At 40.7% G+C, this 18,455-nt stretch overlaps 1 protein-coding gene across 1 annotated transcript in view; it reads right to left on the bottom strand.

The window, feature by feature from the left end:
• Positions 1-18,455, bottom strand: part of BBX (bobby sox homolog (Drosophila)) — a 59,777-nt gene that overhangs the window by 31,671 nt on the left and 9,651 nt on the right. Inside the window, exons 4-7 of the mRNA XM_009886433.1 lie at positions 13,914-13,981; positions 8,267-8,347; positions 5,909-5,989; positions 457-537 (exon numbers count right to left, since the gene is read on the bottom strand). Of these exons, the coding sequence (XP_009884735.1) occupies positions 457-537; positions 5,909-5,989; positions 8,267-8,347; positions 13,914-13,981 (311 nt within the window). The remainder of the gene's footprint in view (positions 1-456; positions 538-5,908; positions 5,990-8,266; positions 8,348-13,913; positions 13,982-18,455) is intronic.

Raw genomic sequence — 18,455 nt, 5'->3', positions numbered from 1 at the left:
CTTTTCATACAGATTCCTGATGATCTCAAACTTTACTTTTCTCTTCTTATGCTTGGTCCCTGATTCAATAATGCACATTCCAGTCATTACAACCAAAGCTTTACCTTTTCAATCCTGGTATCCAGCTCCTCAGTAAGAAGAATGCTGTTGTCTCTTGTCTTTGCTGTTGTCCTGAGCATTGCATTTATTATAGTTACAGGGCTAATTTTTCTAAAAAGAAGCGTAACTTTTTCTGTGTGGTCTCCAAGAAACTATGCACATTAACAAGTGTATAAAAAAAAGCCAGGTCCCTGGGGCCATTGCAACTGCCTAATTCTCTTGCTATTCAATTATTTACTAATTTATGCTTCTCAAAATACTAAATTTGATACTAGAGTAAATCTTACACAATTCATGCTTTTTAGGGGAAAAGATGCACACATCTTCCCGTTGTGACGCTAATGGGTGTAACTTTACCTCTGCCAACTGGAAGAGTGCCGACTTCCCACAGTGCTTTACTGGCTCAGGACTTGACAACTGGGAAGTATTTGATGAGATCTAGGTTTTAAACGAACAGAGGAGAAAATATTTCAGTGGAACACAGGAAAGACAGAAAGGAAGGGAGAAAAAGAATGAAAAAATTGTGAAGTCAGTTAAATCAGTTACTTTTTGATCTTTCTGGCAGAAGGCCCTATTTCAGGTAGGCAATCCCCTCCAAGAAACACTTAACAGGCATTCTCTTCTACGTTTGTATTGTCCACAGCCAGTATTCTATCAGGCCGTATGTTTTATATGACTAAGTGAACAAACCCCTCCAAGAAACACTTAACAGGCATTTAGAAGTCAGCAGGATACAAGCAAATATACAATTTCTTCCTTAAATTAGGCTCGTGGATTCTCTTCTACGTTTGTACTGTCCACAGCCAGTATTCTATCATGCCGTGTGTTTTAGGTGTGTTTTATATGACTAAGTGAACAAGACATACCTGTTGCTTAAAAACATACACTGTGGTGGTCAAAGAAATAAAATTCTGGAAAGCCTAGGCAGTATTTCCCATTTGGTTAGATACAGAAGAGGACCATTTGTCCTCACAGACACTGCTTGTTTCACTTTCTTTAGTTAGAAAAAAGAAATAAGACCTTATGTCTGGAAATCAAATCTAGCCTTCTAAATAGATGTTGGTGTGCCAGCACCAGCGCTGAGTAAATAACTACCAGCGCACTTCAGGGAATTGCTTTTCCAGCCAAATTTTTTCTGACCTGCTTCCAAGTGCAGCATTATGAGTTCACCAACGCAAGGGTTAATCATTATTTCTCATATTTGATGTTTTCTGGCATGGCATTACTTGGTGGGTATTTGACCTGGAAACCTTGAAAAGCCCTAAGATTAGGGGCAAGACCACCAGTGTTTCTGCGGCACCTACACACATCATCACACATCACAAAAATCATGCTTATGACCATGATCTTTTAGATGCAAAAATTATCAGCTTAGCCTTTCTCTTTATATTTAATGTCATTCTTTTGAACTAGATTATTTGAAGAGTTTACTTTCCAATTGTTAAGGAGATTCATCACAACACCCCTCCCCTCCCCCAGATCCAGAACATCCATTTTACTGCAAGATATTTAAAACATGGGGAATAATACCTGAATATATGTTAATAATAATTTTTAATACTAAACCAAAATAATTCAAAACCCTAGCTTTGCTTTGAGAAAGTTCAGGGAACCTGCTCAGGACTACACTGGAGTAAGTGATCTTGTACACTGCACTTTGTAGGAAGAGGGCCTCAAATTTTTATCTTTCTACCATAATAAATTCTCAGTTCTTAATGATTTTTTTCAGTGCAGTATGAATGGCAGAAAAGGTTCAGAAAGACACCTCCACACTGAAGTATAACCTGAGAACATACAGACATATCTTGCCTCCTGATGCATAATGTGAGGAAAGAATAAAGAATTTCGTTTCGACAATGGAATGGCTGCTTTTAACAAAATACAAGCGAGATCCTTTTAGTACTAATAGAAAGAGAGGAAGCCAACATTTCACTTCAGCAAAAAGATTCTCTTCAGAGTCATGAAAACAAACCGCAAGCGACACAAACTTAGAACTCATTCTGCCAAAGCTGCTGGCCAAACATCAGAAGAGGATGGCTGATCAATCAGCTCCCAGTGAGGTTACAGATCTCATTCCCTGCATTAACACCCCTGTATTAACATCATCTTCCAGCTTTAATTAGAATAATTAGAACCTGCAGTACCACAACCACAGATAGCCCCTTCTTATGTAGAGGTTTAACTTGGGGATCATTAGGATCAAGTTATCTTTTATTACAATGCATGTCAGCTTTTTAGCTACTATATTACATTCTAGTTTGCAGAAGAAGCACGTGCCGTGGTACCACTTTTTCATTTCTCCTCCTAGACTAGGCATTTCACTTCAAAACAGATATTTAATAATTTCAGTATATAGGCAAAGAGCAAATATATTTGTTTATTTTAAGTAACGGCTTTACCTGGGAAGGCTACAGCTTTACCTAAGGGAAGGCTGGAAGAGAAGATACTGACTAGCTCTCACACTCCCAAGTTGAAGGCATTTTGACCAAAAGTTTTTGATTCAAACCTGTTCAGCACAGAAATAAACAGACAGGGTTGCCCGCAAGCCTGCTCAAAGTGAGTATGTGAGAATGCAGCAGGGACAAAATCATTCTCAAGCATGCATTTTTCTTAAATTATAGTAAACTGCTGGACTAGCAAAGAAAATTTCACCTTGTTGCCTGCGATTGTTTTTTTGATTACCTAAAGAAAAACTTCAGAAAAGCAGCTGAAAGTGAAGAGTTTATGGGTTTTGGCTTCATTTTGTTTTTAAGATGGGTAAACTAGCAATTTTATTGCTTCCAATCTCAGGAAGCATTTTCTTTGTTTAATAACGGATGAGAGTTTAGCTAAGTAAATCTAAGAGGTACTTGTGTTTCTTCTCTGTGAAGCAGTCATCACCATCTGTTCACGTTTGCCAAACACACATCCAGTAAGACCAAGAGAGCAAGGGGTCCCATCTGCTCTGCTTCCCTCACATGGCAAGGAGGATGACAGCAACCAGCCCATGTGAGCAGACAGCTTGCAAACAGCCACCATGCTAAGGAACACAGCCCACTGCGCAGAAATCACTGGCCTATATAATGGCTTTCCCTAAAGGTATGAATGAGAAGGACAAAACTAGGGCCAAGTATTTCCAAAATCAGAGCGGAATGACAGCCACGACTGTAAATTGACAACACTCCAAATTTCAAAAAACTCTTACGAGGACGTCACATTATCTTCGGTGACCCCCACGGCGCTTGCCTGCGCACCCGCAGGACCCAATGAAGTTCTACTCCTGGGATTTTCATTATCTGTTGTGGCAAGTCACTGGGCCTGCCTCATTAGCCGTACCCTCAACAACTTTAATTGAAGACTATAGCACTTGGGACAGACAAACAGATGAAAGGCTAACCGAGGCTGTAAAGAAGAAAGAATCCCATGCTACGTCTACATATAACGAGCTGTTTCTGAGTGATGGGGGACTTGTACGCCTGGGGTAAAGGTGTCCATTTTAAATGACAAGTCTACTCAATGGGATTGCTGTCTTCACAAAGAAGCACTCTTACTCACCCTGCCGCAAAGGCGGCGAAGAGAAAGGGAACATATGAGGAACACCCAGCCAGAACCAAAACTGAGCTGGGATGGCTGCCAAAAGTCTCCAGGCACATCAGACCACAGCACGCTTCACATTTCTTCACAGGTCTGCTTGGCTACCGGCTAAATAACTATTTTCTCTCCCTCTCTCTTTTCTTTTGTAGCACTGTACATTGCTGACAGCAGCCTACTGCAAATTGCTTACCATAATTTAGCTTACTAAATGCAGAAATGCGTTCATATAGACAGGACCCAGTCAGAAGTGGCACAGCAAGGAATGGGGTTTTTGCCAAACTTGACAAAGACATCCTGTGCAAATGAAAGCCCTTATATTTGAAAGAGCACAAGCAGCTTTAATAGCGGTGGGAGAAAGCTGAAAGAGGTTCTGTAGCATGCTTAAGACTTTCTCCTGGAACAACCTAAATGAAACCAGGTTGTAATCTTACAAAAAATGCCATTTCTGTATTGCTATAGACACAACATGATGCTAGTCACTGCCATTAAGGTTTCACAACAACAGTATAACGCAGGAGGAATAACCATGGCCAACAAGGGATTTTTGGGGGTTTTTGATTGGTTGGTTGGTTCTTTGCTTTTCCAGATTCCTGTGCCTTATTTCCAGACACAGAAAAAACAACCAAAAAAATAGAACCCCCTCCAGACTGCACACAAATTTTAATATTTTTACAAGGAAAAGAGATTAACCCTGACTTTAAAACTGTCCTCTCCGGTTTCTAATTAACTTTCTAAGCACCTCTTCTACCTAACATTTGATGATTCATACATGTACTCCAACGTGCCAAATGAGCTGGCTCAGCATAGTAGTATGCAATTCAAGGCACTGTCACATCCGTATGATGATTTTCAGGTTTGTCATTTTGTTATTTGTTCAATTCGGAGAGGAAATTATTTTAGGTTCTGTGAAATTTTGAAAGTATGGCTAAGTCAGGCTTTATATGATGATTTGAAAATTCTGTACAAAGGCAAATCATAGCTTGTTCAACTCTGCAGGTATCTAAAATTGCCGTTTAATTAACATGTAAGATGGTTAAGATTTTTGAAACTAAGTTAGCAGATTCATTTGTACAATATTTTGCAATAAAATTCACAAGAAATGTTTTCCAGCTTGTACCTTTTACTGGGTTTAAAAGATTGGCTTCAGCACATGACTTCAGCCTGCTCAATTCCACTAATTTTCTCAAAAGAACTTTCCAAATGAACTTGTAACTTTAAAAAAAGGTGGCACATGTGAAAACATCTTCATGATTAGAGATATTAACTCAATTGTATCTTTCATAGAGGTGTTTGTAGTCAGGTATTTTATGGCATCTGAATCAGTAAATTGTTTTTTCATAAGTGGGCCTCCTAAGAAATACATCAAGGCCCATCTTAGCCAAGCTAAAAACACACAGTACACAATTAGCTTAACATTCAACCGAAAGAAGCGTGTTGCATGTAGTCAAATCTCTGTAAGCACACGGAGTAACAAACAGGCTATCTTTTCAGCCCATTATGCTCCTCCACGATAGCACGAGCTCCAATCTGTCTTTTCAGACACACTCTGAATATACTTTTAGCATAACTTATTCTGCAAGCAGTACTAGACTCCCCCCAAATGGGCAAGAAGAGTATACGTGTGAAAAATCAATTCAGAGGCACATAAAAGCATGTGAGAAGAAATTCTTAAAAGCAATCTTTAAGAACTCCAAATCTTCAATACGTGGAGGAACGAGAATATCTTACATACTTAGGGGCAATTTATAGGCTTTATAAGTCATCTCCTAACAATGCTGTTACATATCCTTGTAGCTGTTGTGATAAGCCTCCTTTGACCTGCAAGGTTATTTCTCAAAGGATTCCTGCCTCTAGGCGAGTTGCTATTTTGCACTGCTGCAGCCTCTTCCATAGGCAGTGCATAGCATCATTTTCGAATGCCTTTGTTGTTTTCCTAGATGTAAATTAAAAGGCCACTTGGAAAATATGTCTGCAGTGGTCCTTTGGTATGGAAGGCCAGGTAATGTTCACAAGCCCAGTGCCTTTTGTGTATACTACAGCTGGTAGAACTGGCCAACATCTTGTCCAATCACTGGTTATTCCCCCCATGATTTTTTTTTTAACACAATGCTCTCATGAAGATAAATATCTACAGATGGGAATCCCTTATAAGACAGGGTGTTTCACCATTCAGTTACAACTCTTACTGGCTCCTTGCTTCCTCCCATCCTCCCCCACCATATTTCAGCCATTATACCTCAGCAAACTGAAACAATGCAGACTCCTCGGTTTGTTTTACAGCTCCCGGGACTCCAGGCTGTGATGTGCTTGAAGAGATCTGTCAGGGAGACAAGTATGTTTGTATTACCTAACTCTTCAGTTTCAATATCAAACTTCGTCCTGCTAAATTTCTGATCCATCATACAGAAAGACTTCTGGTACCTAAGAGCATGCAAATGACTCCCAGCACACCCATACAGAGAACAGTATCTGCTTGCCCGGAGACACAAATGGGTGATCTGTGAAATGGTGATCTTCAATTATTTTTCACGTGGAAAATCTTTCCTAGCATCAATAGAATAGGCTAAGACTTTTTTTGAAGGGCTTTTATTTGCCTGCTGATATGTCAAAAGAGGATTAGCGACAAAAAACTTAATGCTATATTGTATTTCACAGTTCAGTGAAAGACCTGAGACTGCAGAATGGTGGTGCTGATAGAGCACAAATTGCTACTTAGCAAGGAAGGTAAGCACGGACCAGCACACAATGTGCGCAGGTACTTTGAGATACCAGATCTATTCCAGACCTAAGGTAACTGTGTTTTATACTGTTTAACTTGTGTCAGTTAGTTTTGTTGCAAATGACACCTCTCATTAATGTCAGACCTTGGTTCAAGTACCAATTATTGTGCCGTTGACACACATACCTACCATACACTGGTTAGGTGCAGCCTCACTACAGGCTGTTTAACATCCTGGAAAAGGAAGACTAACTAATATGCATTTCTAATCACCGATCATCAGTGAGCTACTTCTAAACCGCATGCTTTAGTGGTGCAGATGAGCTTGTTTCCTGGCACCCACTGAAATTCTTCTTTGAGGGGTAAGGAAAAGCCAGGGGTCACAAGCCCTTAGCAAGAGCGTATCTTGCAGCTCATAGCACAATTCCTGCCTACTACCACATAGCTCTAGCATTTTCCTGCTTGGGCACTGTAAAATGAACTGAAACAATTAAGTGAGCTGGTATTTGTCTTACTTTTTGAAAGACTTAACAGTGAAGTTCAAGAAGCAGACCGTTATCAAAGTGGAACTATACAAAGTATGACATTGCTCAACTGACAGTATAAGTATCCAAAAGCATCTTAGAAATACTGGAAGATGGATGATGAATTATTACCATAGAACTATCGTAAGCAACACTGGAATTAACCAATTTTAAGAAGCTTCTAAGTATTGTTGGCACACCAGGCATTTCTTCTTCCTAACAAGAAAAGCCAGCAGGTTGTTTAAGAGCCTGATTACAGGTTGTGCACTTCACTGTGGCTGTTACCTTTAATCAGAAAGAAAGGATCAGTGATTTATTTCTAATACATTTTGAAAGCCTCAGATCTTGAGTTGGAACTCAAGGTCTTGTGGGTTGATGTTAAAACAAACAAAAAACAAAACAAAGAATTTCCCATTTTCTGCACGCTAGGATTGCAATGTATCTGCTCCGTAAGAGATGATGTTCAAGGAGGAGTATGAAGGTGCACACAGCAATGAGTATTAAAGACACAGGAGTAAGATTCACGGCTGGTGTGAAAACACGTAACAAAAAAGCCCCTGTTACGGCAAAATTTCTTTCCATACACATTTACTCAAACACCACCCAGCATCCTGTACAACCAATATTTATATAGCTAAGTATTTGTGTGTCACTTGATAATTTAAAAAAAGTGGGAAAGATATAAACAAGCAAGTGATGCTTGCAGAGGACCAGGAGCCTTTGCAACCTCATTCTTGTCATGTTAATTATGTCAATGAAATCCATTAGAACTTGGATGAAATAGCGTCTACTTTAAAAAACAAAACAAAACAAAACCAAAAAATCAACAAACCCAACAGCAAAACACCAGTTGCACTTCTAGCAATAACTGGAAATATGTTGATGAAAACTTACATTGCAAAACTAAAGCATAGTTGCATAGAGCTATTTGGTGGATACAGAATAGAAGAAAATCTTGGAAATTCCAGATCTACAGTTATTTTTGATGGAGGCAACAACTAAAGCAGCCACAATAGATAAATGACATAATGTAACATCCAAATACACATGTTAAAACTTCAGTTAGTAAGACTCCAGTTTAAATGCAAGCATGACACATCTCAAAATTACTGCTTAAACCACAGTTCCATTATTACAACACTAGGCTTTCCACCATGTTCCTAAACACTCTCCTGCCCTTCCAGTCTGACCTATCTACCTGGTAAATGATCCAGTACCATAAACCCAAAAAGAAGGAACAAATAAAAGCATGAATTTTAGTTAAAGATTTCTGATTTCTCTTTCAGCTGAAAATCAGATGCTTCTTAGAAGGAAAATGCTGGGGAAGACAACCCTTTTTAAAGAAACTCACCTCTGCAAACTGAAACAGTGATGACTTCTGACACGTTTCCGTAGAATTAGTTGCATCAGACTGGCAAGTACTCGAGGAAATCTGAAACAAGGAGTGTGCAGAGTAAGACATCAAAGGTACTTCTTTGAAACTAAGAACAACAGGGAGCAAAACAAAATACCAGGCAGCAGTAACAAAAAGCAATGTTCAAGAGAAGATGGGCAATCTAATGTTTCACTGTCCTGGACAGGTTAAATCAAATTTATAGGTGAAAACACAGCTTAGCACCCTTTTTAATGCATTTGAAAATCACCTAAGAAGAAAGACCACAAAACTACCAGGGATTTTTTTTTTCTTTTATAATTCCAGACTTTGCAAGAGAACGCAACAGAATAATATACTGAATACTAAACAGAATACTAAACTGATGATATTGGGCTACACACACAACTACCTGGTATCGGTGATGCTATCAACACTGCTATATCTGTAATTTGTACCACCACTCAGAATACGAAAATTACTTGGAAGCTAAAAAAAAATAAATATGAAGACACTGAGGGTTGCTAAGTGACAGAAATACTTATTAGAAAAATAATCCCCAATCACCTCAGAGCATGAAAATAAGTAGTTAAGCATACCACAAACCTAAAATTGCTCAAATAGTGTACCTAAACATCCATTTAGGTATGCTCATGAGAAACAGTGCAAGAAAGAGTCATAACTTCTGAAATCAAAATACAAAGAAATGACTGTTCAAAACCAACAGCCTTATTCAAATTAACACAGAGCTTACCCATACTACTCTTAGTAGCCAGAAATGTGTTAGTCAAGCATCATTCTGTAAAGGAATTGTATCAAATATGATACACTCATTAAATGTCACATTTGAATGTAGAAGATTTACATGCATAACTCCTAGAAGCATAAGGTACCACTAGTATCAAATAAGGTATGGAACATGGCTTACAGGAAACGGAAGAAAGGAAGGAAGCTTTGTGGGATTTTAGGAAAGTAACAGGATGGAATTTTATTTCCCTAACCATTTAAATTTTTTAATGAAATTTCAGTTTATTTAAAACATTTCGATGCAAATGTGTTTCTTCTCTTATTTATTACCAAAACAAGTATGTCAATGGCATTTATTAGTGAACACGCACACGAGATTTAGCTAGCAAACTGCACCTGTTGCTGGTAAGCACAATGCACCACAGAATACGCAAGCCTACAGCACATGCAGTTTGTACCGCCGCTCCTGCTGCTCTTTGTCTGAGATGCTTAAGCCCTGCAATAGCACTAGTGGCATTTCATTTCAGGAATCTGCTGCCCATACTCCCCTGAAAACACTAAATCCAAGTGTAGCAACCCACAGGCAAGGGGAACTGTACCACACAATTTGCTTACGTACACAGTTGAACTTGTTTCTTCCCACCATAAAACCAAGCAGTAACAGTGCCTCCTGTGATCTATGCTTCCATTATATTTATTAAACACCAAGCAGGATGTTTTGTCAGTGTACTATGGGAGTACACCAACCCTAAGGATTACAAAGAACGTATTTTTAATGACTGTCTTTTATTTTTTCAATGGTTTGTGTTCCTGTTTTCACTCATTTAATGTTTATTACTGCTTTTCTCATGTTTCTTTATGATCTGTTTAAGATGTCTGTGTCTCAGCATTGGTGTGGATCACACCAGGGATACATACTCATCTTGCTGCTGTTGAGTGACCCATCTCTGAAGGTCTGAGGCTCTGCACTGGTGGGAAATATATAAAGATACTGCTTGCATGTCTGAGCACTCATTTGGTTATTTCCGGCCACTTCTCCCAGCAATAACCAAATTTGGGATTTGGTTTCCCATAAAGCTTAAATTTTCTGCAGTTTGACCAGCTGCTTTATGTAGCATTGTTTGCAGTGTCTGCCGAAGCAGTCTGTTTGCAAGTGTAGCTTATTCAATGCGCTGTATGAAAGGGAACTATTTTGCTTAGGAGAAGCGATGCAAACGAGGAAGCCGTGTGAAACCCCTCCGCTCCCCGGGGCAGGTGCTGCAGGGCCACGCATGCCTGAACTCTGCCCACCCGCAGGAAAGAAGACGGTGGCTTCGCAGCTTCCTCTGCCTACCTAGAGACCACATGAACATGTCAACAGATGCCCGAGCTGGCATGGCTCAAACCAGCTCTGAGTTGGGATCCATTGACCCATACCACCCCAGGAGCACCGTGCTGGAGGGGAGAACGTGGCTGGAGGCCACGTGCTGGGGGTCGGGCACAGCTTGTTCACCTTGTGGCATAGGAACCACAAGCCGTGGAAGGTCTGAAGCCCGGTCTCCTACAGCTTTGTGTGTAAAGGACAGATTGCTCGTGCCCAGTAACTCCAGAGATGATTTTGTGGTTAGAACAGCTACATTTTTCCTATCACTTTTCTGTTATCTCTAAAAAGTTAATGCTGTTGCCTTTGCTTGACAGAAGCATTAATTTGAGCTGTTTTCTTCTGCTCTGGTGCTCCCCACACACTCCTGACTTGTGGGAAAGTTATTATCTCCAGGACTTCTAACCTCTGCCAGGCTGAACCCGATCAAAACATTAAAACAATTACCGGAGGGAATGGATGCACAGATAGTGCCATTGCGTACGTCTCATTTCCTGCCGTAATAAAACATCCTCAACATCTCCTCACTTCTTCTCTTCTTTCCTCCTCCCAGCTTACCCTCAGCTGCACTGAGAGATTTTTCACTTCTGATTTACGCCCTGGGCGACACCACCCTGCACAGACCCGGCACCGCATGCACGGTAACCTTTTGTTCTGGAAGAGAACGAAACTGCAAGGAATAATGCCTCCGCAACCTCCCTTTCCCTGCAGGTTACCATAACCTGCTCTAAACCAGATCATGGCGAACGAAGGCGACCGACAGCCCCTGGCTCACCTTCTGCGCTGCCTGATGTGAGGCTTTAATGCCGTCCTGACATACCGGGCAGCTGCAAGGGAGGAAACTGGTAGAAGAGCCAGGTTTTGTACTACACTACGAATTCCGGGATTTCTGGGCAGTAACCCACAGACAGGCCACTAGGTGCTGCTGTAAGGCAAGAAAAGGGCCTGTCGCGCAAGTAAGGGAGATGTGCAGGGAGGGAGGTGAGCGGTCAAGCAAGGAGGGCTCCTCACCCAGCTTCAGCCTTTGGACTAATAAACCTGCTGCGAGGACCAGGCTCTGCTTAGCACAACGACAGCAGCTGGAGCAGACACGTCTGGCGTTTCTGCTCGGGTGTTCCATCAAACCTGCTCATATACACACCACAGTCTTGCGTAACTGATGAAAGGACCCAAAAGCCAGGTGGAAACTCACTGCGTATATCCAAGCCCTGTATTTACTGCTGGTGATGTCTGTGGCTTCTGTGCGTATCTGCTTAGTAACTCCAGCCACCGCTTGGAAATCAATCATGTACCCAAACTGAATTCTGTTATCAGAAGAAAAACTCTCTAGCCCATTGAAAAAAAATTACAACAACAGGGACATAACTGGTGATATACAGAGATGGCGACTGAAACCTCAAGGCAATTTTGTGCCTCTTCCCATCCTCCTGCTGGCGCCTGTTCACTTTGTTACTTGACATCTGGGCTTCTGACAACGCGAAGGTTAAACACCCGACTTGAAAAGTCCCTATACATTCATTTAACATACACTTGACAGAAAATCGGTGGGCGTTGAACGCATTTATGTGGCAGACATCTAAGCATAATTTCCCTCATCTTCTCCCAAGTTCTGAGCAAACCGTGCCACTCCTGCCCTCCTTTCTATTAACAATTTTTAAGACAGGTAATCTTATGTCTGGCAGTCCTCCAGTTTAAGAAACATGTATATACACGTGTATCTTACATGTACACACACATGCTTTAATGATAATGAAGACTAAATGATATCATTTAGAGCATTCTTTTGAAAATGACACTGCAACTGTCTTCTTTTTAAATAGAAATGCCAGGGGTTTAGATATACAACATAAATTTACATACTTACATACATATAAAAACAATACTTGTATTTTCCACAGTTAAGCAACTTCTGAACCTCTTCACTGACAACACGTCAGCTGCCACCTTAGTACACCAAATTCTCCCCCATGTCAATACCAACTCAAACACAACACAACTAACCTCCCTCCACTGAAGAGGAAAGCCGCTTACCAACTCTACAATGAATGCTGGAGCTTTCTGCTGAGCCTGTCATACCACCTCCTAGCATGTTCTGCTAACCTCCCAAACGCTGGTTTGAGGGTGAAACTGTTTTCAAGCATAAGGATGGAAATCCAACCACAAGCTGTCCCATAGGCACGTGAAGATGAACATTTTATGTTTCGTCTGTCCACACACGTGAGGATGGGAAGCCAGAAGTGCTGTTCAGTTACCCAAGTCTAAGTAGGTTTAGGATCTTTACTGCATTTGGGGAAACACAAGCCTAAGAAATATTTGCTCCGTATCTAATCGCCACTGAAACACTGAATCCAAAGGAAATAAAGGGAAATGGAAGACAGACTACGGCTGCCATGCAAAGAAACTGAGGAAGTTTCCCAGTGCACAGCAGCACAGCTGGAGACTTAATTCCTGTTGATGTGCAGTTAGGAGGACTGAACTTCATCCATTTGGGTCCCTTTGAGAATACCAAGAACCCAGAATGTTCTGGAGGATGTATTTTACATCGGGGACCCTCTGGAAGACTCAGAGATGTGCAGTTTTGTTCCCTGGGAAAGTACTCTGACACTTACCTGCTTCTCTGATAGTGCAGGGCAATTAAAATACTGTAACCCATTAGTAAGTATGGATTAATTTCTGGCTCAACTCACAAGGTCATAGCAAAGACCCTGCTTAATGGAACTGAGTATCTGTGACTACAGTACGCTTTCCCACTCATTTAAATGTAACAGCATAGTAAAAACAGTTTTTAAACTCCCAGCTGAGAGATTAAAAGTTTGAAAACTACAGGACATTATCATTTTAGCAGAAATTAATAAATTTCTTTTCACTTCTCTACCAACCTTACCGTAGTGTTTCTTATTTTTCATGCAGCAGCACAGAAAGCCAACACCCACATCTGCACAAAGACTTCCACTGCTCAAACTGGTGTGCAAAGCACTGAGGAGTCTTGGCTCAGCCTTGGCAGTACAGGAGCAATCCATCTCAAATGCACTACACATTTTGCATTTGGGGGTATCACATATAGATAGTTAATTATTGCTTTTCCTCCCAATAACAACAACAAAGAAACCCTCCTCACTTTTTTTTATTAGTGCCAAGGCCACTGTTATGTGAGGCATTGCACAAGCATATGAAATCCTTGCCCAAAAAAGCTTGCAAACCAGTCATTTGTTAACACAGTCACTGTATCTCAACCCTTCCGCCTGTGACAGTATCCACTCAGGGGGCAGACTTGCCTGATTTGATCAAATATTCAGTTAGCAGAGTTAATATTGAACCGATATAAAAAGTGGGCCCAACCTCTATGTTCACGGTTGGGATACAAGACTCACGTCACAGGGCTCACACTTCAGTCCCACTGTCCCACCTGAGGTTACCCAAGATGTATCTTAAATTTCATTTCCCACTGGTCAAATATTCCTCTTCAGAGCTCTCTTTAAACTGAGGGCTCACGATAAAGGAGAGAAGAGTGTTCCTTACCTCTTGTGCAGTCAGGGCATGTTCCCCCGCTAGAAGCAGCATACTCAGGCCTCCCATTTGTGTAGGATCTGTTAAAAGAGTAAAACTGAGTCTTAAGCTTATTCATTTGCTTGTTTAAAGAACCTACCATTTGCAGTGTTAAACCCCCAGAAGACTACTTGTCACAGACACTCTAAGCAAGCTGCCATAAAAGGCAGTTCAAGAGAATCACAAATAACCATTTCTGTACCCTCTGGGAGAGGCTTTCAAAGCTGTTTGAAGGATTTAATTGGATTTGTGTGCTTAACACCCCATTGCGTGGATTTACAATTTTACTGCCAAAGGTTTTATGTACTACAGAGATGGATATCTTTAAAACAGCAACTGTAATGATCTCATACATAAATATACACAAAGATGCTCTAATATTGCACACGTTTATAACTCAATGAATGCTCCTATTGAGGGAGTGGTTCCCTTCCTTAGCCGTTGAGCAAGTAAAAGGATGGAACAAAATGACATGATCAAGCTCTGAAGCAAAATTTCTATTTTCATTTAGCTTTAATTTAGAGCTGCATTTACTGGTGAAAAGTGCCAGCCTGACAGCTCTGAAGCATGAAGTGCTTAATTCTCTGTGCCAGAACAGCACAGGCGCTGGCCAGGCAAGCTGCCTGCCTACTTGTTGCCCTGCCAATACAATATATAATTGAGGAAAGTAAAATGGAGATATAAATGTTCTTTCTCCGAGTATTTGATGCTGACAGCTTCTTGCCTCCAGCCTTCTCGCACCTCAGGAGCTCGGAAAATGACAACAAGAAGTGAAAGCAATGAGCTTCGGGACTGCATTACTCATGGAGTGGCTTTTCCACTCAGAACAGTGGTTGCTCTTCATCACTAATTGTCTGATTTTGGGGGAGTGCCTTGGAAGCAATGCAGGGGCCTGATTTAACAGAATGTCATGTAGAGAGAGGGAGACAGTTTGTGGCCCAAATGTCTTGCACGACAGCCACAGCATGAGAGAAAGGGAAGCATTATCCTCACTGTATTGCTGAGACACCAACTTCAGTAATAACGAGACACCAAAGATAAGTAACCTTCCCCAGGTTTCACTAAGCATGCACTCATGTTTTCCAATTTCCTTTCACTAAACTATACAAAACCTCTCTCTACAACAATAATTACACGTGCCTGGGACCATTCCCTAGAATGGAGGCCAACTGGCACAATTACCCTTGTCCGTTTGGGTGCATTTTGTTATGCAAAATTTGGAGGCAGAATAGCTGCATCCAAAATGCCCACTGGGAAATCCCCTGGCCCATTCCCACTCATGAGCGACACCGAGGAATTTGCTGAGCTTTTCAGCTGACATGGGCCAAACCCGTACCTGCAAACCTCCAAATGATTTAGTGCTACAGATGATCAAGGTCCAGTTCATGGGAATACCCACTAGTGCTGTTTAATTCAATACCACAGATGCTGCCAAAAGTTCTCCCTCAGACAGCATCTTGCAGCGACATTCACAGGGTTTTTTCAATACTCTCTTAAAACAGCAGTAAAGAGAAGCAGAGCAAAGTAATGTCAATAAATCAGGCTCATCCACTAGCTCAAGGATAGAAGAGTGGCTCATTATCTTAAGAACACAGCCTAAATAGCATCTAGCTTCAAAACCAATGTTCAATTGGAATTAATTTTTTCCTTTACCATAATAAACAGGTAGAAGGCGTGTGGGGTTTTTTTTGTAGTTTTTTCTTTTAAACCGTTTTACTTTTAAATAAAAAAGGGAACAAAAGATATTAAGTTTCTACAAAGAAACAAGACACTATCAGAAGTGTAAGATCTAGTAACAAGAAGTGGTTGAAGATACGGAGACAGAAAATAGGAAGGGCCCACAAGTACCTACATACAATTAATAAGTGAAGTGATCCTGTCAGCACAGCACTTTTTGCCATCAAAATACTTGATCAGAAACCGTTCAGTCCTTCAAACAAGAGGACATCAGAGCAATTAAGAAGTGACATGTGAACATGTATCTTGAAAGACAATGCCTGAGCAGGGAGTTAATTTGGAGGAAGGAGAGATGGCAAGAGATCTCCAGAGATCTCATAAGCTTACTGAGCTTCATATTAAACACTAAGGGCTTGGCTGGTTGCTTTCTACTTTCTTTATTCCCATTAGAAGGCTGTTGCAGAACCCAAATCTAAGCATTAAGAGCTTTCTTCAAGTTTTCAGCTTAAATTGACTCAGGGCCAGGTGGTACACATTTTATCTGGTGCCTACATCTTTAAAATTAAATAACTGCTCTACCTAAGTGGTATTTCCCTCTTCTGCGTTTACAGGAGTCACTCTACTTTTCTTCCAATTGCTTTCCTAGTCTAAGCAAATCAAGATCTCCTGATGTCATCAAGCATGTCCATCTCCCATGGTCCCAGTGATCTCTGTAGCTCTCTTCTCCAGTTATTCCAGGTGGAGTTCATCTTTCTTGTTCATCAGTGACCAGCAGGGCACCCACGTCAGATGAGCTGTGATCTGTTCAATGGCATTAACTCTTCTCTGCAGTTCCTGAAAACACGTTGCCTGACACACTGCAGTATAGCACTTTCTTATGCCCACATCACACTGACGGCTCCCAGCTGCTCTCTTGTGCTTCACTTTAGTTACCTTCTTCCCCCTCCTCAGTTTTGGACAACTGGAGACCACCCAGTATGGCTCTAAAATTCTTCCCCCTCTTCTAAACGTCTTCTTGGCGGTCTCAGCTTTCTGTCCTTCAAATAAGACGCTTAACATAACAGGGCAAGGATAGGACTGCTTTTTCCCCAAGTAAGCAAATACTTAGACTGTTTATTTAAATATAAAAACTAAGGGGAAGGAAAAAAACGACAGCTAAGTGGAAAGTGAAAGTTTAATTTGGTGCTTAAAGAACTTGAATACTTATGCTGCAGCTGTAGCAGAGGGTGGGTGCTTAGATGTCTGATCATGATAAAAACAAAAATCCTTCCACAAAGGATTCAAAATACAAAATAACTTAATCTAAGGGAAGACAAAATGTACATATGCAAACACTGCCATACGTTTACAGTGCCTTCTCAGCACAACAATATTTCCCTATGGCACTAAGAACTTATTGGTATGAAGAATTAAGAATTTTAAGTGGTATTTTAGAGCAATTTACAGTTAAATCAACAGTAGTGAGAAAATAGCACACACATTTGACTTGCAGAATGGGAGGCAATTTGTGACTTTCTCAACAGCTTTTGATATCAATGAAACTTAAAACCACCTATTTGGAAATGACATACTTTGTTAGTATTGGTCTTCTCAGATACTCAGCAGGATGGCTTTTTCATCATCACCACAATTCTTCTGTCAGAGGAAAGAACAAACTGAGGAAGAACTAAGCAGAAAAGAAGGCTAGCAGGTACCAGTTTCAACTAACTTTTACCTGGGTGCAGAATTAAGCTTCTTTCTAAAAAAGAAAATTTGCATCTCTATCAAGATACTGCCTACTCAAGGAAGTGTCTTTTTTTTTACCCTTTGCTTCACTAAAAAGCTTTTTGGCTCAGATGGTTTTCTTCTGATGTAGAAATGTGAAAGTATTGGGAATCTTGCATATTTGTACAGCGAAGCTGTTGCTCACTTAGCTCTGTAGCTGTGGGGGTAGATGCTGCAATGGTCACATTCACCTGTGAAGAGCAATTGTCTTTGCCCTACGCCCTACAACAGATCACAGGTGAGCCATGTCATGAGAAAAACATGCTCAATTACAACTTCCAGGCTGGATGAGCAAGGATACCACTAGTTGGTCTGCAGGTCAGAAGCCCAGTGCTGGTGCCACACCTCAGGTTCTTGACACAATGACAGAAAGGCTTAAAAGTGGGGTGGTTATTGCTGGAATGCCAAAAATAAAGGAGAGAGATGGCCTGTGTGAGACTTAAAAAAAGAAAGGAAGATCTTTATATTACATTTTCCAAAATGAAATGTAATATGTAAAAAGCAATCAAGACAGGATTAACAACTACCAACAAGTAAAACAGATTTCCTGGAATGATTCTGGAATCATATAATCCCTATCCTAAGGAAGCTATCTGCTTTGAAGATGCAAAACAAGTCAGTGGTGTTTCCAAGGTAAAGATGGTTCAGCTACATCTTAGTTCATTGCCTAGTATACAGCCTAGATTTTAAAAGAGGTTGTGCTGGATAGTTCAGTTCAACTCTGACTCTTCTATCACGTGAAGTCAAGGAGAGAAGAACACAGCAAAACACATTTAGCACGAACTGGTATATAGTTGACTAAACAGTAATGCATTTGGCATGGCAGACTCGTAATGATTTGGATGCTGCTAACATCTCTGCCAGAAGCTGTTGTTATTTTATGAGCTATTGTTATACTCAAGAAATAGTCAGGCTTCACTGGCATGAGGACTGGAGTGAGAACCCTATGAATTACTATGCACATTGACTCAGTCTTGCAGTAAAAAAAAATAAAATAATTAAATCACATGTAGCACAAAAGGGCCTTCTTCAGAAATGAATGGCTCTATAGACAAAACAATGGATTAGATTAGT

The sequence above is a fragment of the Charadrius vociferus genome, unplaced genomic scaffold (genome assembly GCF_000708025.1).
Source record: "Charadrius vociferus isolate BGI_N301 unplaced genomic scaffold, ASM70802v2 scaffold496, whole genome shotgun sequence".
NCBI lineage: Eukaryota > Metazoa > Chordata > Aves > Charadriiformes > Charadriidae > Charadrius > Charadrius vociferus.
Note: the sequence above shows the minus strand (reverse complement) of the source record. Positions and strands in the feature narration are given on the sequence as shown.